The sequence below is a fragment of the Rhinatrema bivittatum genome, chromosome 2, assembly GCF_901001135.1.
Source record: "Rhinatrema bivittatum chromosome 2, aRhiBiv1.1, whole genome shotgun sequence".
Taxonomy (NCBI): domain Eukaryota; kingdom Metazoa; phylum Chordata; class Amphibia; order Gymnophiona; family Rhinatrematidae; genus Rhinatrema; species Rhinatrema bivittatum.
The window spans coordinates 807,155,451-807,175,998 of record NC_042616.1 but is presented as its reverse complement, the minus strand read 5'-3'; the positions used below and the strand labels follow the sequence as shown (position 1 = coordinate 807,175,998).

The window sequence follows — 20,548 nt, the reverse complement described above, 5'->3', positions numbered from 1 at the left end:
GCTGAGGCATTCTGTAAGAGTTGTAATGGTTTGGTATATGTGACGGGGAGGCCAAGGAGGAGTCCATTACAGTAGTCTATTTTGGAGAAAATAATAGACTGTAATACTGTGCGAAAATCAGTGAAGTAAAGAAGGGGTCTGAGTTTTTTTTATAGTTTGTAATTTGAAATAGCAGTCGCTTAGGATGGATTTAATGAATGGTTTGAACGAGAGCTGGTTGTCGATAAGGACACCCAGGCTGCGGTTGTGGACGGGGAATGATGTGGTGGCGTAAGCAGGGGGAATGGAAGGTGGAGAATGTTTGGTGGAAATGATGAGGAGTTCAGTTTTTTGGGGGTTGAGAGCAAGGTGCATGTCAGTAAGTAGTTGGTTGATAGAGGTCAGGCATGATTCCCAGTTTTGAAGGGCGATTTGGAGGGAATCGGTAAAGGGGAAAAGAATTTGGACATCGTCTGCGTAGATAAAATGTTTAAAGCCAATATTGGTGAGGAGGGTGGTGAGGAGGAGCATGTAAATGTTAAATAGTGTGGAAGAGAGGGAGGAGCCCTGGGGAACACCTCGGTCAAGGCTAATTGGTTCGGATTCATTATTGTCAGTGGAGACGATGTAGTGACAGTCTTGTAAGTATGATTTTATCCAGGAGAGGGCGGTGCCAGAAATTCCAATATTACTGAGGATGTTGATTAAGATGATGTGATTAACAGTATCAAATGCGGCAGAGATATCTAACATGGCAAGTAGAAAGGAGTTTCCTGTGTCAAGTCCTTTGATAATGGTGTCAGTAAGGGATAGTAGCAATTTTTCGGTGCTCAGATTTTTCCAGAAACCATATTGTGTGGAGGGAAGAATGTTGTGTTGTTCGAGGATGACATCAGCAACCTGTAAGCACTTACATTCTGTAATTTTCTGAGAACTTTCACTTACCAATGGGATGCTTTGATACCATTATATTGATGTGATAGGGAAGATCAAATTGGTGAAGGAGTGGCACTATATGTAAAGGATGGCATAGAGTTAAGCATAATAATCCTGCAGTAAACAAAATGCACTTTGGGATCCATATGAATAGAAATTTCATGTGTGATGGGTAACAGTACTACTGTCCACTTGGCTAAGATGAAGAAACAGACTGACATGCTAGCTGAAATTAAAATGGGAAACAAATATGGCAACATAATACTAATGAGGGATTTCAATTATTCCAATATTGATTGGGTCAGGGTTTTATCAGGCCATTCTAGAGACAAGAGGGGCAGTCACTTTAGATCTAGTTCTCAGTGGGATATATGGCCTGGTGCAGGGAGTTACTGTGGTAAAGTCACTTAAATCTAGTCCTCATTGGAATGCATAACCTGATACAGGAGGTTACTGTGGTAGGGTCGCTAAGCAATAGCGATCATAATGCAATCAAATGTGACATAATCACTGGAGCGAGGGCATTAAGTAAAACTACTGCAGTAGCATATAACTTTAAAAAGAGAGACTATGATAGAATGAGGAAATTAGAAATAAACTAAAATGAGCACTTACAAAAGTTAAGTTTGCATGAGGAATGGACATTGTTTAAAAATACCTTTTTGGAAACCCAGATTAAATGTATTTCATGCATTAAAAAAGGTCAAAGGAAGACTAAACAACTGCCAGTATAATGGTAAGGGATAATGGTTTAACGGTGAGTTGAAAGAGGCAGTTAAAGCCAAAAGAACATCGTTCAAAAAATGGAAAGCAGACCCAAATGAAGAAAAATAGGCAAGAGCATAAGCACTGGAAAGATAGATATAAAACAGTAGTAGGACAGGCCAAGACAGAATGTGAGAAGACGTTTGCCAGAGAGGCAAAAATTAATAACAACTTTTTCAAGTACATTCAAAGCAAAAGCCTGTGAGGGAGTCAGTTGAGCTGCTAGATGACTGAGGGGTAAAAGTGGTGCTCAGGGAGGACAAGGAAATAGAAAAACTGAATGAATTCTTTGACTCACTCTTTACTGAGGAGGATGTTGAGACCATACCCACACCAGAAACATTCGTTGACAGTGATGATTCTGAACAACTAAAAGACATCTCTGTGATAATGGAGAGCATAATAGATCAAACTGACAAACTAAAGAGTAACAAATCACCAGGACCAGATGGCATCCAACCCAGAGTCCTAACAGAACTCAAACATGAAATTGTAAACGTATTACTAATAAGTTGTAACCTATCATTTAAAACAATTGCAATATCTGAAAACTGGAGGAGGGCCTATGTAATGCTGATTTTTAAAAAGGCACAAGGGTTGATCTAGGAAACTCTAGATCAGTAAACTTGACATCTCTGCCAGGCAAAATAGTAGAAACCATTTCTAAAAACAAAATTACCAAAAGTATATATGGTTTAATGGGATACACCCAGCATGGGAAGTCTTCCTTCACCAATCCTGCTCCATTTTTTAAGGGGTTACTAAACATGCCGATAATGGTGAGCCAATGGATATAACTATCTGGGCTTTCAAAGGTACTTGACAAAAGTGCCTCATGAGAGACTCCTGAGAAAATGGAAAAAGTAATGGGATAGGAGGCAAGCTGCGTAAAGAAAAAGGAAACACAAAGGTCCGTTTTCTCAATGGAGGAAGGTACTCTAAATAGTGGAGTGCCCCAGAAATCTATACTGGGACCAGTGCTTTTTAACATATTTATAAATGATCTGAAAAAGGGAAAAACAAATGAGGTGACCAGATTTGCAGATGACACAAAATTATTCCAAGATGTTAAAATGCAAGTTGATTGTGGGAAATTGCAGGAAGACTATGTGAAACTGCGAGACTGGGCATCCAGTCAGGAGATGAAATGTAATGTAGACAAGTGCACAGTGATACGCATAGGAAAAAATAATCCAAACTCTAGTTACAGGATGTTAGGTTCCACATTAGGAGTCACCATCCAGGAAAGGGGATCTAGGTGTCATCATAGACAATACCTTGAAATTCTTGGCTCAGTGTGTAGCAGCGGTCACAAAAGTAAATAGAATATTAGGAAAGGAATGGAGAATAAAACTGAGACTATCTTAAAACTTCTGTATTGATCCACATTGTGACTGCACCTTGAATATTGTGTGCAGTTCTGATCACTGCAGCTCAAAAAAGATATGGTGGAACTAGAGAAGGTATAGAGAAGGGTTACCAAAATGATAAATAGGATGGAACAGCTTCCATATGAGGAAAGTTACGACTCTTCAGCACGGCGAAGAGACAATTGAGGGGAGGCTTGGGGGTAACCTGCATGGAACAGCAGTTACTACTACTACCCTAAAAAACACTTGCTGGGCAGATTAGATGGACCATTTTGCTCTTTATCTGCCTTCCTTTACTACGTTAGCTCTATAAAATGAAGTAGAACAGGTAAATGCAAATCAATTGTTTACTCTTTCAAATATTAAAAAGACTAGGGAAACTCCATGAAGTTACTAAGTAGCACATTTAAAACAAATCAGAGAAACTATTTTTTCAACTCAGCTAAGCTCTGGAATTCATTGCCAGAGGATGTGGTAAAGGCAGTTTGCGTAGCTGAGTTTAAAAAAGGTTTGGACCAGTTCATGGAGTCAAAATCCATAAATGGTTATTAACCAGATCTACTTGGGGAAATCCACTTCTTTTCCCTAGCTGTAAGCAGCATGGAATCTATCTACCATTTGGAATCTTGCCAGGTACTTGTGACCTCGATTGGAAACAGGATTCTGGGCTTGATGGATCTTTGGTTTGACCCAGTTTGGCAGTTCGCCATTGAGCCGTGTCTTGAGATTGAACCATGCAGAAGTATTTCTTATTTACTCTCGGGCCGATACAGTAAGGAGCGGTAGGAAGAGCTGCGTTAGTGCCGGGCGCACCCGCGTTTGCTGCACGCACAGTCCTGCTCACCTACCGCTCGATACTGTATTTAAATAGCTTGCAAATGCAAGCCGCGTCCAAGAAGCGTCTGTGAAGCGTTAGGCCCAAAAACCCATTTTACTGTATAGGCGCTTAATACAGCGCCTATACAGTATCCTGGGTGCGCTGGTCACTGTCATTTCAAATGTCATTTGAAATGACAGGCACCAGGAAGTGGATCCCAACTTTAACCCATGAAAACCTAAAAACCTAAAATCCCCTCCTCCCGAAGTGGCTCGACATGTACCAACTTACCTTTTGTTGCTTTTCAGCCCTTTCAGCCTTCTCTGCCGTCCTCCGGAGGGGGCAGCCGGCGGTGAAAGCAGCTTCCATTGGTCCCCCGCGCAGGTCCCGGTTCTCCTGGCTCTCGATGATGTTCCAGCAGGTACTCCGCGGTGCGGTTCGGGCTCTTGGCTCCAATGGCTAGAGCCAGCGAAGCGCATGACGTAACGGCGCAAGCGAAGCGTACTTTCATTGGCTTGAGCGCCCATCATTTTGGGCGCTCAAGCCAATGAAAGCACATGGGCGGGTGGGCGTGACATCACCCGCCCGTCCATGTGCTTCATTGGCTTGAACGCCCAAATTGACGGGCGCTCAAGCCAATGAAAGCACATGGACGGGCGGGCGTGATGCACGCCGTGACGTCACGCACGCCCGTCCATGTGCTTTCATTGGCTTGAGCGCCCGTCAATATGGGCGCTCAAGCCAATGAAAGTACGCTTCGCTTGCGCCGTTACGTCATGCGCTTCGCTGGCTCTAGCCATTGGAGCCGAGAGCCCGAACCGCGCCACGGAGTACCTGCTGGAACATCATCGAGAGCCAGGAGAACCGGGACCTGCACGGGGGACCAATGGAAGCCGCTTTCGCCGCCGGCTGTCCCCTCCGGAGGACAGCGGAGATGAGGCTGAAAGGGCTGAAAAAGCAACAAAAGGTAAATTGGTACATGTCGAGTCGCTTCGGGAGGAGGGGTTTTTAGGTTTCCTTTTGGGGGAAAGTTTGCCGTCTACCCTTACCCCTGCTTCTAACGCAGGGGTAAGGGTACCGCCTACCCTGCCTCTAATGCAGGGTAGGCGGTAAATTAGCAGGTTAAACGCGCGGCAAAACTGCAGGGTAAAAAAGCGATAGTCGGGGCGCGCGTTACTGTTTGGGAGGGAATAGCTAATTCGATCGTTTACATCTCATATACATGCCGCGGGCGGAAGGGGTTACCCGGTGATTTAAAGAGGCGGTAAGAATGGGTTAAAGGGGATAGTGTATCGCGGGTTGGACTAACGCGGCTGAAAAGTGAGTAGAAAGCGGGTTAGAAGCAGGGTAACCGCGGCCGCACTTTACTGTATTGACCTGTCTGTATGTTCCTGGCATTCTGAGACCAGTCTCTTCTTTATCTTTATTTCTGAATTGTCTATGGAGTTGCACTAGACGATGCACAAGAAAAAAAAACCCCCATAAAATTTAAATACACCATTCAAACTTATTATAGCAAACTTATAATTTAAAATGGAGCATTAACATGCTATATCAATGTTCAGCCAGCTGATAGTGTCCATTGAGCCAGAAGAAAACAGCACACAAACCATATAACCCCTATATAAAGGCTTATTTAAACAAGAGCGTCTTCAATGGCTCTTAAAAATCTTTGTACATTCTGTCAGTCGCAACTGTGCATGAAGTGGGCTCCAAAGGGAATGTTCTCTCTCTCGTTTCGGTAAGGCGGGCCAATCTGATGGAAGGCTTGTCTAAAAGACCACTCTGCGATGGTCACAGTTACCAAGTAGGATTGTAAACGTGTAACGGTGCATTATCCAAGGAAATGAGTCAAGCCACAACATTTTATGGACGAGAAATGCTATGTTAAATTGTACCTGACTCTGTACTGGTAGCCAATGAATGTCCAGTAGAATGGGGATAACATGTTCCCGAATATTTTTTTTTCATTTATTAGGCACATGGCCTAGTTTTGCAGCAATTCTAGTGCTTTCAACTATGTCAAGGGTGAGCCAGTTTAAAAAGCATTGCAATAACCTGACATTCACAAAATTATAGCCTTCACTACCAAACGAAAAACAGAATGGGTTAATACATGTTTCAATTCATGGGACATACAGAGCTTGAAAGAAAGAGATTTAACAATTGTTTTAATGTACTTCTGAAAGGTTAACTTAGAATCAGTCTGGATTCCTAAACTGCTGGCACTAGGGAGAACTAGCAAGATAACATTGTCAATGGTAATTGTTGCTGGTACTTCCGAACAGCAGAAACATTGAATCACAATAAGCTTGATTTTCTAAATATTCAATGCTAATTTATCGCCTCCAAGTGCCCAGGGCCATTTTAGTTAGCAGGCCTGTGCTTCTGTTGGATTGGCCAACGAGTTCAGCAAGAGGGGTTGTTTGTATCAACAAAGAGATTGGCAGTGGAGTCCGTCTTCCCGGTAGCACCACCCTCCCATGCCCAGAGTATTTTCCACAGGAAATCTGGAACGGCAAATGTTTTGGGACCTAAGGAGGGACATCTTCGCCTATGAAATGTTATATTAAAGTCAGCACCTCTTCCCAAAATTCCAACATGTATCCCTTCTTCTGAGCATTATTGATATATCAAAACATGTTTTTGTTTCTTTAACTTCAGTGCAAGAAGAAACACACCCTGCTTTGCCCAGATTTTGCCAAAAATGGTAGCTGCCCCAAAGGGGCACAGTGCAAACTGCAGCATCGCCAGAGAAAGCACCCAAGAAGGCCGTTCGACACCAGCAGCCACCCTGAAGAGAGCACCGTGCCAGCCAAGCGGAGAAGATCTTGCGAGGAGTCCGGGTAAGAAAAGGCCAGGCACTCTCTCTTCCTCCCCGCTGGGATTCAGCACCCCCTGGGAACGGTCCTGGGCTTGTACATCTCCGGTTCCCTACCCTCGGCCTAGATTTTGCCAAGTTCGGTTGGGGAGAAGCAGTGAGAACAGGCCCTCCCTATCACTGTATCAATGCCGGCCTTATACGGTAGCACAGAAATAGCTAATGCTTTGGGACTTGACCAGAATAAGCTTGGAATGAATTCCAGCCCTCGCTTCCCGTGTGAATGAGGTGTAAAATATTTCCCTGCTGCTTTTAGGTATGACTCTGACAGCGTAGATGATGAGAAATCTCCAGAGGGGAGGGGCAGATGTTATGCTGGCCTCTTCTCACAATGACACAATTCCCTTTTCATGACGTAAAGATGTTTAAACTCCTGTCAACAAATTGCCCGGCTGTTTCAGCACAGCAGGACTTGGGTCAGCACAGCAGGGGACTGGGTCAGAGCTTTCGGTTGTCGCCTCCTTCAGTGGTTAGGGCATTCTTCTGGGTGCAGCAGTCACCAGACTGACGGGACCTCTGCATCTAGCCTTTGCGAGAAGGTCAGAGCAGCACAAGAGTGGGCAGGGGTCCTAGAAAGGTGCATTCCCATCCGGAAGCTTCCTAATTTCCCACCTTCCATTGCAACATTTCTTCTAGGCTTCAAGCAGTGAGCCAGCATAGCCAGCACGGTTCTCTGCGGTGCTACTTGTTACTTTCTTGGATAGAACGCCTTATTGGAACGGCAGCTGTAAAAATTGAAGAGAAGGATGCAGAAAAGCTGCCAGGACTTTAGTTTCCATTTGCCTTATGAGTGGCCCCAGAAGCCAGCGCACGGGCTCAGTGGGACCAGGGAGTCAGATGAGTGGAAACCCTTCAAGCCACACGCCACATAAGTTGCAGGAGCTTTGTCCTGAAAGATTTCTCTGCTTGCACGTATGTGCTGTCTCAGCAGTGTTGCATCTTAACTGCAAAGGTTATGTAGCAGGGTGACTACAGTATAACTCAAGATACCTTCTACCATATGATAACGACCTCCACTTTCCCATGATGTGTTCCACAGCACCATGCAGCATGCCATGAAATTATTTAATGACTGTACTTGGTAGCGCAATTTAGGTGTTGGAGCAAACTTGGACATGGCTCCTTTAAGTACAGCAAAATCAAAACATGTTGGTATTCAAGGGTAATCTTCGCTTTAATAGCAGATTATTTACTGTGTGGTGTTAGTAAAAGCACCAACATCATCACATAAAGGTTGCGCATCGAGCACACCACTAGAATGTCAGTTCATAGGTGACTGATCCACATTTTAATCATGTGAAGTCAGTGCAAAGAGCTTGTTCCACATATATCAAAACCACTCATTTCCAAAATATAACACAGTTCATTTTTAAAAAATACTGTCAAAATCCCACATCACATTTCCGCTTCCAGCACTGAATCTGACAGACTCAGCGCTGGGAGTGGACTGTGACGACTCGGGGTCAGGGGGAATCCAGGGATGGATGTTGACCGTCCACTTTTTAAGCTGTGGGTGGGTGAGAGGGTCTGGCAGGGGGAGAGGTAGATTTACAATTACTTTAAATTGCTAACGGAGTTGGCAGGCCCGGGACATTTAAATATACTTTATTGGGTTTGAGGGGCCAAATGCAAGGCTGTGACAGGTCCTCATTTATGATTTCGTCAAGGAATCAAAAGAAACAGGCCACAGGCCTTTTACAGATCTCTACTTATATGGATATCTTTGAAGATATCGAGTTAAGTAACTAGTTATCCAGTCAAATAACTTCAAAATCTAACTGGCTATATTCAAACAAGCTAGTTAGGTTTTAAAGTTATCTGACTACATGTAGCCGGATAATTTTAAGCAAGTATATTCAGGGGGATGTTTATCCTGCTGAATATACAGGACAAGTTATCCAGCTAACTCCAGCTGGATATCTTGTCCACTAAACGGCCTTCTGAATATTCGCCTCAATGTAATAAAATGCTTTCAGTCAAGAGGCCTACAAATGACTTTGCATAATACAGTATGAGAAAAAAACAAATTATATTCATGGACCATTGCCCATTCAAAATGTAATCAAATGGTCAACAAAACATTGTACCTTTCTTTTACCAAAATTTAAAAAAACAGAATGTATCCAAAATATGACAAACTCATTCCCCAGAGCTTCCAGTTGTTTCTCAAAGCCGCTCTAATGGGTGAAACTTCCTCGTCTAACAAACCAGAAATCATCATGTATACAATCCTTTCTCCCTAACAGACCCTATCAAATTATGAAAAAATATTTATCTGACAAATATTCATTTATTTATTTATTTTATATTCACTTTTTTTTTTTTTTTTCAGAGCACTTCAAATAACTAATTTCCTAGCGTGTAGACAGATGGACTCAGGACTAGTGATTTATGCTCCCCTGCCAGCAGATGGAGACGGAGCAAGCTGATGTCACAGTATACATAACCCTGCAGTGACCCCAGCCTGTCAATATTCTCCGTCTCCAGCAAATGGTGGACGTGCATCTCCCTATGGGGATTGCTTTGAGCTTTTTGAAAGGAGAAATTTGAAATTCTAAATTCAGGAAAAGAAAGCCCTGCTTAACTGCAGTGATACCAAAGGTCCCTCCCCTAGTTGAGAATTCCTGAGGTGATTTCTGTGGTCCCTCAAAGGTGTGCCTTGGTCCGGTAGCTGGGTTTTCCAGTGTGGACTTAGCTGCTAGTTCAGCTGAAAGGCAGCGGGTGTAGAAGGACGAGTGTGGCAGTGATGGCAGATGCCTTCTTCCCCCTCAGCCAAGAACTGTCTCTGTACTCTGCCGCTAAGCGCTGAACTCAGGTAAGTAAGCTTTTAAAAAAAAAAAAAAGAGACAGTTTTACCTGAATCAGAGACAGAGGGGTATCAGGACTTCCTCCGGTCTCCATTCTCTGCGTGCCATGCCAACATTCGTGCCCCGCTCCTTTTAGGGTTAGGGGACTGGACAGCCTAGCGGGTTGAGTGGCTCCTGGTGGACTAGGCTTATTTCCTGCACGCCACATGGTAGGCCTCGGCAGCCATTTTCACACACTCTTGTCAGCTCTCCACACACATTGTGCGTTCAGTTTTTGGGCGCGCTTTTTACGCGCACAAACTTTTTTATGTGCTTAACTTGCCGCACATATTGTGGTTCTTTCATAGAGATGAATTGCCAGCCCTAATTTCCCAGTCCTTGAAACAGCTGGGTGTCTCTGGTTCGGATGCTATGTCAGAGCTGAGGAAGAATCCCATTTTGATTTCCTTATGTAAATCCTCTTGTTTTTTCCTGGTGATGGATACCATCCAGGAATTGATTAATCTGGAATGGGATGCCCCAGAGGCAAATTTTAAAGGGGATCGGACATTGGAAGGCTTTTGTACCCCCTGGATCCAGCTGTTAGAGAGCATTTTTGTTTCCCAAAGTGGATACTCTAATATGTGTGGTGTTTAAGCGGATGACTATCCCCATAGAGGGAGGAGCAGCTTTAAAGGATGTACATGATAGATGGATTGAGGCTATTTTTAAGCAAGCCGTTGAGGTGGTGGTGATGAATTTACAGTTTGCCTCCTGTTGCACCCTAGTGGCGAGATCTTATCTGCTTCTCTCTCAGGAGGTGGATAAGTCAGGAAGGACTTCCAGAGCAGTTATGGAGCCTGCTGCCACCATTTTAGCAGGCTGTGATTTGGTCCAGACCTCGGCCAGAGGAGTGGCTTTGGTGATAGCGGCCAGGCGTCAACTCTGGTTGTGAAATTGGTCAACTGACACAGCTTCCAAAGCCAATCCTACCAAGATGCCTTTTAAAGGCTCGCTCTTGTTTGGGAGCGAGTTGAAGAAACTGACCAGTAAATGGGGTGAGTGTCCAGTGCCTTGGTTGCTGGAAGATAAGAAAGAGTTACAGTGCCCTTTGGTATGAGGGATTGTTTCCGGGGATCCAGGGGTTTTCGTCCCTACAGAGGGACGACCTTTCAGCGGACTCAGCCTTTCGGTAGGTCTCAGTCCTTTTGTCCCAGCAGCCCAAGAGAGGAGCAGGCTCGGGTGGTGGACCTTCCCGAGTTTCCCAATGAAGGTTTGCCGACCCACTTTCTGGAGCAAGAAATAATGACATCTCTCTCTCTCTCTCTCTCTCTCTCTCTCTCTTGCTCTTGTATTGGAGGTGGGTCGAGATCACGTCAGACCAGTGGGTCCTGGAGATGACACACGAAGGGTATGCACTGGAAGTTTGCAGTATTCCTTGAGACGTGCTCATGGTGTCCCCTTGCCACTCCCCACAGAAGAAGCAGGCATTAGAGTTCATGCTTCAGAGGATCCTCAGCCTGAGGGCTGTGGTTCCAGTGCCCATGTCTCAAGAAAGTATGGGGCGATATTCCATTTATATTATTGTGCCCAAGAAGGTTGGCTCCTTTTGACCCATCTTGGATCTCAAGAGGGTCAACCGTCACTTGAAGGTAACTCATTTTCTAATGGAAACCTTACACTCTGTAATAATGGCGGTGCAGTCAGGGGAATTTCTGACCTCTTTGGTTCTGTCAGAGGCTTACCTTCATATTTCCATCCAATTGGAACACCAACGCTTTCTACGCTTTGCGGTGTTGGGGTGCCATTATCAGTTTAGAGCGCTGCCTTTTGGTCTTGCCACCACTCCCAGAACATTTTCCAAGATTATGGTGGTGGTAGCAGCCTTGCAAAAAGAAGGAATCCTTGTGCATCCGTATTTGGATGACTGGCTGATTCAAGCTATGTCTCAGGAAGAGAGCCACCTGGTGACACACAACCTCCTTATTGCAGGTTGAGTGGTGAATCTGACCAAGAGCAATCTTCAACCATCCTACTTGTTGGAGTACCTAGGGGTCCGGTTTGACACGGGACAAGACAGAGTTTTCCTACCAGAAGATCCAGATCCAGAGACTGATGTCTCAAGTGTATCAGTTGATGAACATCATACACCAAACGGTGTGGTCCTACCTATAGGTACTCAGTTTGGCAGCTACACTGGAAGTGGTACTATGGGCAAGGGTGCATATTCGTCCCCTTCAGTGCTCTCTGCTATCTCATTTGAACCCCCAGTCTCAGGATTATGCAGTTTGGCTCCACTTGCTGATGGAAATCTGTTCCCGCCTCCAGTAGTGGTTGCAGGAGGATCATCTGAGAAAGGGCATTCCCTTGTCCTCTCCGGCCTGGTTGGTACTCATGACAGATGCAAATCTCCACGGTTGAGGGGCTCACTGTCTGGAGTTAAAAGCCCAGGGGCGCTGGAATGCCAAAGAGTCTCTCTGGAGCATCAATCGCCTGGAGGCCCAGGAGGTATGTCTGGCATAGGCAGCAGAATCAAGAGGTTCATGTGATGTCTGAGAACGTGACAACAGTGGCCAAGGAGAAACCAAGAGCCAGCAAGAATCACAGGAAATAGACCAGCTGATGAAATGGGTAGAAGGTCATCTGCAGATGATTTCGGCCTCTCACATTGGAGGAAAAGACAATGTAACAGCGGACTTTCTCAGCAGGGAGAGTCTGGACCCAGGAGAGTGGATGTTGTCAGCCGAGGCGTTTCAGCTGATTGTGGATCGCTGGGGCCTTCCGTTCCTAGACCTGCTGGCGACTTCTCGAAATGCGAAGGTTCTTTGCTTCTACAGTCACAGGAACGATCCGTGGTCCCTGGGAATAGATGCCCTCATACCTGTCTGTCCAGAAGACAGATTGCTTTATGCAATTCCTCTGTGGCTTTTGCTGAGCAGGATAATTCACAAGATCGAAGGCCAAACAGAGCTAGTACTCCTGGTGGCACCAGATTGGCCCAGGCACCCATGTATTAGTGAAGGCCCTTCTTCATCTTCCACCACACATGGATCTGCTTCAGCAGGGACCAGTTCTTCATGAGGATCCGACTCGATTCTGTCTTATGGCTTGGCCCTTGAGAGGGCTCACCTGTTAAAGCGTGGTTATTCCTCTGCTGTGATTGTCACTTTACTCTGCGCTCGCAAGTTCTCCACTTCCTTGACTTATGTGTGGGTTTGGAGAGTTTTAGAGGCCTGGTGTGAGGAGTGGGGTGTTCTTCCTCATTCAGTTAAGATCCCTCTCATTCTAGATTTTTTGCAGGATGATTGAATAAAGGCTTGGCCCTTAATTCCTTGAAGGTGCAGATTGCAGCTCTTTCCTGTTTCAGAGGCCTGGTGAATGGTGTTTGCTTGTTGTCTCATCCTGATATGGCCCATTTTTTCAAGGGAGTGAAGCACCTTGGGCCTCCCTTAAGGTTACCAGTTCCATTGTGGAGTCTTAATTTGGTGCTGGACCTTTTGGCGGGCCCTATGTTCCGAGCACTGCGTAGCCTTTCTTTACGGTTGTTGACTTTGAAGACTGTGTTCCTAGTGGCTATATGTTCTGCACGTCTGATTTCTGAGCTGCAGGCATTGTCCTTCCAGGAGCCGTTCTTTAGGGCGACTCTGGAGGCATTACAGCTGCATACTGTTCCATCCTTCTTGCCCAAGGTAGTCTCAGACTTTCATTTGAATCAGTCCATCTCCTTTCCATCCCTGGGTAAGGTCAGGGATGTGTGGAGGAGTTTCGTCTTTTGTGCCCCTTGTGTTCCTTAAGTTATTGCTCATTCTACTAGGGCTCAGGCAGTGTCATGGGCGGAGATTATTCTGTTGCCTCCCATCGATATCTGCTGAGCTGCGACATGATCCTCTTTATACACTTTTTCCAAGTTTTATCGTCTGGATGTGCAGGCCTGGGAGGATGCAGCCTTTGCACATGCAATGTTGACTGGACCGTGGGCAGCCTCCCACCCTGTTGGGGAGTAGCTTTGATACATCCCACTGGTCCTGAGTCCATCTGTCTACACGCTAGGAAATGGAGAAATTACTTAACCTGATAATCTTGTTTTCCTTAGTGTAGGCAGATGGACTCAGCTTCCCACCTTGGCTGCCGCATGAGTCTGTCAATGGTCCTCCTGTGGGGCTCTGAGTCCCAAGGGATTACTGGTAAGTATTCATCCAGTCCCTAGCTTGGTGTACTTAAAATCTTAGGTGAGTTCAGTGTTTATGGTTGGTTGAGTATAGTTATGGTTATATGTTTTAATCATGTTTTTAATCAAGTTTTTTGCCAATCTGTCCACAGTTGCTTTTGAAGAGAATACTGGCAGGCTGGGGTCACTGCAGGGTTATATATACTGTGATGTCAGCTTGCTCCGTCTCCATCTGCTGGCAGGGGAGCATAAACCACTGGTCCTGAGTCCATCTGTCTACACTAAGGAAAACAAAATTATCAGGTAAGTAATTTCTCTAATACACACTCAAAATGTTTGTCACTGCCTCATTTTCTGTAGTATCTTCTTGTAAATCCCATTTCATTGTTAAAATTATCATACATGCAAGAGAAATAAATTTCAATCTAATATCTCTATCAGCTGTCTTCACATTTCGGCTTTCTAACTTAGGGTTTAAGTCAGTCCTCAGGACATGCCCAGCCAGCCTGGTATTCAGGCTATCTACAATGAATATGTATGAAATAGATTTGCATATAATGGATGCAGTGCATGCAAATTCATCTCATGCATATTGTGAGGACCTGCAGGCAAGTATTGCTTCCCATCAACAGGCATCCTCAGTGGGCCTAGTCCTCTTAGTGCTATCGTTTGCTTCTTGGACACTCTAGTGAGTCCTCGGGGCTCTATGGCTTGTAGGGCCTGCTGGTACGTATGTTGCTCCTGTGTTGCCTCAGATATAATCCAGCCTCACACCTTGCATATTTCCACAACTTGGTCCCAGATCTGGTCCTAGATACAGCCCTGGTTTTGGCCTCTCCTGTGATCCCCTTGCTCTTGTTCCTGTTTCTTGTCTTGGCTCTAGTTCTTGTTTCTTAATTTAGTTCTTATCCTTGTTTCTAATCTTGTTCTGGTTCTTTTGCTTGTGTTTTTGGCTTTGTCCAGCCCTATTCTGAGGCCTTACGTTGTCCTATTCTTGGGCCATGTGTTCTGCTATGTCTTCTTCTGTTATGTTCCTGTTTATTGTGTCCTAATTTCTCTTGGTTTAGTGGATGCTTTCTTGTTCAGTCTTGCAGCTCAGCCCTGCTCTTATGGGCACCTTTCATTAACTGGTGTGAATACCCCTCTCTAAGTCCTGCTGGTACTCAGCACCTGACTATTCAACCCAAGGGGAAGGTGGCCAGTATAGGCAGAGGACTCCTGTTCCTGTCCTATTCCAGCCTGTTCTGCCAGCATCCAGCCCTGCTCTTGTTCCTGCTCCTGGATTTACAACACGGACAGTACACCCCAAGACACATTCATTGCAGATAGCCTGTATTCTGACTGGCAGCTTGTGACCTGAGGACTGGATTGAGAACCCCTGCTCTAGCTTATTGCAAGAGGAACTATCTCCACATTCTCAAATGGCATTTTCAAAGAGCCCAGCAGGTGCCATTCCTTCCTGCCATGAAAGATGCTTAGATTTTAAACCTGCTACCATGGTGCCAACCCACCAAGCAAAACAATGAACAACAATTTGATTCAATCATATATCAAACAACATTAAGAATATGTCTGAAAAATGCTCTATTGACCAAAATTATTTCAGTCAATATTCATAAAGGTCAGAAGGCTATAAAACAAAAATTCAGCTCTAGAAACTGACATCCTAGTGATGTACTAAATAGATTTGTTTGTTCATTAAAGGTAGTGTCAATAGCAAAACTACTGATGAGAATAGGACTTGAAGACAGAGAGCTGAGAGTCAGAGGACTGTGTAAGCACCGATCAGGCAAGATACTCTGCTTGTGGCCATACTCTGACCCAAGCCTTGGGACTCAAAGCATTAAGTACATCACTATTTCACATCTTAGTCTCAGACATAGGCTAATCAGAACAGCCTACCATTGGCCATGTTTCAAAGTAATGCAGCCAGTAATACGTGCTGTGATCCTCAGGCTTATGCATAAAACTAGAAACAGCAGCATGACTGGATTACTTCAGCCTTGCGGTGTGGTCAGATCGCATCTCATCCACAAATGATGGGTTCATGTCAGACTTGTAGTGCACTCAAATCATGTCACATAGAAACATTGAAAACATTCATCGAAACATAGAAATGATGGCAGAAAAAGACCAATTGGCCTATCCAGTCTGCCCAGCAAGCTCCCACACTTATTTTCCCATACTTCTCTGTTTCATCTACCAGCAAGTTCAGGGCCCTTGTTGGTAACTGTTTGATTCAAATTTCCTGCCATCCCCTGTCATTGATGCAGAGAGTAATGTTGGAGTTGCATCAAAGGTGAGCATAAGGCTTAATGGTTAAGGATAATAACCGCCGCATCAAGCAAGTTACCCCCAATGCTTGGTTATCCAGACTGCACAGATCAATGCCTTGTTGGATGTTGTCCGAATGTAAAACCTATTTTCCACATTTCCCCCTACCATTGAAGCTGTATATGTATTCAAAATGATGTATCAGGCTTAATTGGTTTAGGGTAGTAATCGCCGTAATAAGCACGCTACCCCCACTCTTATTTGTTTACCCACATTGTGAAGTTCAGTCTTTGGTGGTTGTCTGAATACAAATCCTGTTTTCCACATTTCCCCCTGCCGTAGAAGCAGAGAGCAACTCTGTATATGCATTCAATGTGATAGGCTTAATTGGTTTAGGGTAGTAACCACCATAATAAGCAAGCTACCCCCATGCTTCCTTGTTTAACCAGATTGTGAAGTTCAGTCCTTGTTGGTTGTTATCTGAATGCAAATCCCCTTTTCCACATTTTCCCTTGCCGTTGAAGCAGAGAGCAATGCTGGAGTTGCGAAGGCTTATTGAGTAAGGGTAGTAATCATCAGATAGTAGCCTCCATTCTAGTACTCCACCCCCATGGCTCTTCTCTTCATTCCCATCCTCTAGCCTTTATGGATCCACAGTGTTTATCCCATGCCCCTTTGAAATCCTTCACAGTTTTAGTCTTCACCACTTCCTCCGGAAGTGCATTCCGGGCATCCACCACCCTCTCCGTGAAGAAATACTTCCTGACATTGGTTCTGAGTCTTCCTCCCTGGAGCTTCAAATCTTGTCCCCTTGTTCTACTGATTTTTTTCCAACAGAAAAGGTTTGTTGTTGACCATGGATCATTAAAACCTTTCAAATATCTGAAAGTCTGTATCATATCACCCCTGCTCCTCCTTTCCTCCAGGGTGTACATATTTAGATTCTTCAATCTCTCCTCATAAGTCATTTTATGAACACCATCCACCTTTTTGGTCGCCCTTCTCTGGACCGCCTCCATCCTGTCTCTGTCCCTTTGGAGATACGGTCTCCAGAACTGACCACAGTATTCCAGGTGAGGCCTCACCAAGGCCCTGTACAAGTGGATCATCACTTCCTTTCTCTTACTAAATGTCACACCTATAGTGCAGTCAGATCACATCACACTTGCAGTGTGACTGAACTACTTCTTATCTTTTGAAGGTACAAATATATTCTACTAACATAGTAACATGTTTACTTGATCTACATTGGCTGTCTGTTGCCTTGTGAGTTCAGTTAAAATGCTACTACTGGTGTTTAAGACCATGAAGGATGATGGACCTATTTACTTGAAAAAGTGTCTGCATGAGTGTATTGCGTTTCACCGATAGGTTGCATTTGGTTACCGGTATTCCCCGGTTCAGGAACACTCAGCAGCAAGCCACTTGTAAGAGAACATTCTCTGCACATGTTCCTACAATGTAAAATGTTCTCCCATTAGTTGTGAGGGTTGAATTGAGTTGTTGCAATTTAGAAAGCATCTAAAAATACACCTGTTTGTACTGGATTTTCCTTCCATGCTTTGATAATGTATGTGATTTTATGTTGGAATTATTTATCATCTTTTTACTGTATTTATTTTATTCTGAAATGGTTTATATTTGTCATATTTTGTAGTTCTTTATGTTCTTTGGATCCACCTTAGAACTATGTAGCTTAAGATGGTCCGGACAAGCCTACCCTGATTAAGTACACCGACTTCTGCAAGTATCTTGCCTACGCCTTGTATATTCCTGTAAATAGTCCGTTGCAGTTTTCATTTATTGCTTTAATTCCTCCACCTCCTGCTCTTTGTATACTCCTCCTTGTTCGCCCTCCCTGTTCATTGTAATTTCTACCTTTAAAGTTACATTGTAAACCGGTATGATGTATGCATACTAATACCGGTATATAAAAGTTTTTAAATAAATAAATAAATAAGATGGAATGTAAATTAAATAAAAATAATAACCTTGTAAATAAGAGTAGGTAAAGACCAATTGGCTCAACCAGTCTCTCCAGTATTTACTGTCTACAATACTAAATCCCAGCTGCCAGCTGTAGTAACTTGACTGCTTGTAGGATATCGCGTCTTTGTCTCTCAGCTCTCCTGGTTAGATGAATATACAACTTCCCATACTCAAGTTCAACACTCAGGCTCTCTCAAGTCCTTATCACCAGGCTTTGTAATAATCTAAGCATCTACCAAAACTAACTGTTGTGGAAACGCTGGAGGCAGTTCCATTTCTGAGGAATTGTGTGCCCCTGAGCCACGACGCAGCCTCAGAGGAGCTCCGGCAAGCGCTGAGGCAAGTGAAGAGTGTCCAAGCATGGGCTGGTGTTGCTAGAAATACTGGAAGTAGCACCCTAACTTCTGCCGAACCTGTACACAGCAAAAGAGACCCAACAACGCAATGTTGGTCTCTGGAGTAGTCCTCCGACCACTCGATAGCCCTTTCGAACCTGCCGCACGGGAGCAGCAACTGCAACAGGACGGACAGTGGTTGAAGAACGAAAACATTAAACGAAGATAGAAGATACGTGAGGGCTTCACGGAGACGGTGAAAAGATGCAAGGTGTTTGAAGAAACTGAATCAATACACAGAGTTAATGAAGAAGGACTGAGACAAACTTAGTGTTGCTGGAAGAGAAGGACTCCGACAGAGTCACAAACCACTATACTGAATAGGTACTGCCACATCACGCACCTTACTCAGCCGATGAGGGCTGGTAGCGGACCACGCCAGCAGGCACGCCCTACACAGCCAGTCAGGACTGGTCATGGACCACACAGTGGTTTCCCTCACAGGTTGATAGAAGAATCCAATGAAGACTCAGACGAGGCCTGCACCGAGGCGTGCCATGTACAGCCAATCAAGGCCAGGCATGGGAGACATCAACGGAACAAGGATTAGTGAGAGTCCAACTGTATAGAAGCAGATGAAAGGGATTCCGAAGGTCCGGTAGGAAAAGAAGTTCAGGATCCAAGGACTCGGAGGACCTAACTCGGCACATAGCTCGAATGGACTCGGAGGAAGGACCTGAGGCTAAAATCTCAACAAGAAGACTCAGAGCAGGTACAATAAAAGTCAGAACCCTCTGGAGGCTTAAGCTGTCATAGCAGAGAGGATCCAGAATTGAGAAGAACAGGATGAAGATATCTGGAGACGAGGACAATGGAAGATGAAGAGAAGTCCAGGAGATCTGATGAACAACACATCAGCAGATCCAAAGAGATGGACGAAGGAGACATCAGGACAACTGGAACTGACAAGACTAGACGAGAGACCATGATGAAGACATCTGGATGAAGACACGGGATCCCACAAAGAACAGAGTGCCAATGAGAAGCTGGAAATGAAGAGAAGTCCTAAGGAGGACTGGCTCCTTGCGAATGCAAGGTGGAAGTGAAGCCAGGCCCTTTTTATAGGGCTGAAGAGGAGACTCCCTTGATGACATCAGAGGTGCACCACTCCCTGGCTGTACCTTTAAGAGAGGAGAGGAGGTGCGGCTTCGCCCCTAGGAAAAGATGAGCAGAACTGTAACCGTCTCTTTTTAGTCAGTAAGGAGGTCCAGACAACTGATCCGTAAAGATAGACTTTTATTGCCAGCAAGATGCAGCTAAGACAAAGGCTCAGTACAACTGCATGCCCCTCCCCTCCAGGAGCAGACTCTTATGCACTTTACAGTTCTTATCTTTTACACATGCGTTCTAAGCATTGCTGAGCAAGCATATTCCGGCTGAAGGGGCTACTGACCCCCTCCCTAGACACCCTGGAACTTTCGTGAAACTTCTCCCATGTTCTGCAGGAGAGGCTGCTGGGACTTGCAGTTCTGGAAAGGAATTCGCGAGTCTGCAGTAATACAGCCCATCACATAATACATCCATTGTTCTAATCTAGGTTACAGCAGTGAAAGCTTATCAGAGAATAAGAACAGCGAAGCCAAAAAAATGAAAATGTGCAATGTGCTGACAGAGAGTTTCTCAATGTCCTAATTACAGCTGTATTGCAGACTGTAAGTAAACCCGTCATGAAGCAGGGAATTCTGGTACATGAAGTCCTTTGTCAGGTTGAAGCGTTCAGACCCCTTCATTCCCCCCTTTGATACTTATCATTCTTTATGAAAAGTATCACACGATTACAACGCAACTGTGGAGCTGAAAGAAACAGAAACAAGAAAAATTAGCAATTTGAGTTCTCAGGGGGCCCTAATTTCCCAAACAGTCCGATGGTTCTTCACGGGTTTGAGACGGATGGGCCCTATTGGCTCCACCCCCCTTTGTAGCCCGAACTTGTCATGTATGGGAAGATGGCCCAGGATAAAACATGAGGATGGTTAAACAGGTTCTATAGGCTCAGAGGAATACATGTACAGTGACAGAAGCTGCGTGGCTGTTTTGCGTTCAGCAATGTCCTTCATCACCTGACGAAGGCGGTTTGAGCAAGAAAGGAATAATTCAGGGTCCTAAAAGACAAAACAGAATTAAACTGGCTGGGATAACAAACAAGCTCTTAAATCCACCGATCATGGAAATCCAACCACGGAATCCA

The 20,548-nt window shown here is 44.8% G+C and overlaps 1 protein-coding gene across 1 annotated transcript in view; it reads left to right on the top strand.

Annotated features, from left to right (window-relative positions):
* ZC3H3 (zinc finger CCCH-type containing 3) overlaps positions 1–20,548 on the top strand; it is a 777,623-nt gene that overhangs the window by 668,758 nt on the left and 88,317 nt on the right. The window contains exon 10 of the mRNA XM_029592180.1: positions 6,532–6,713. Within this exon, the coding sequence (XP_029448040.1) occupies positions 6,532–6,713 (182 nt within the window). The remainder of the gene's footprint in view (positions 1–6,531; positions 6,714–20,548) is intronic.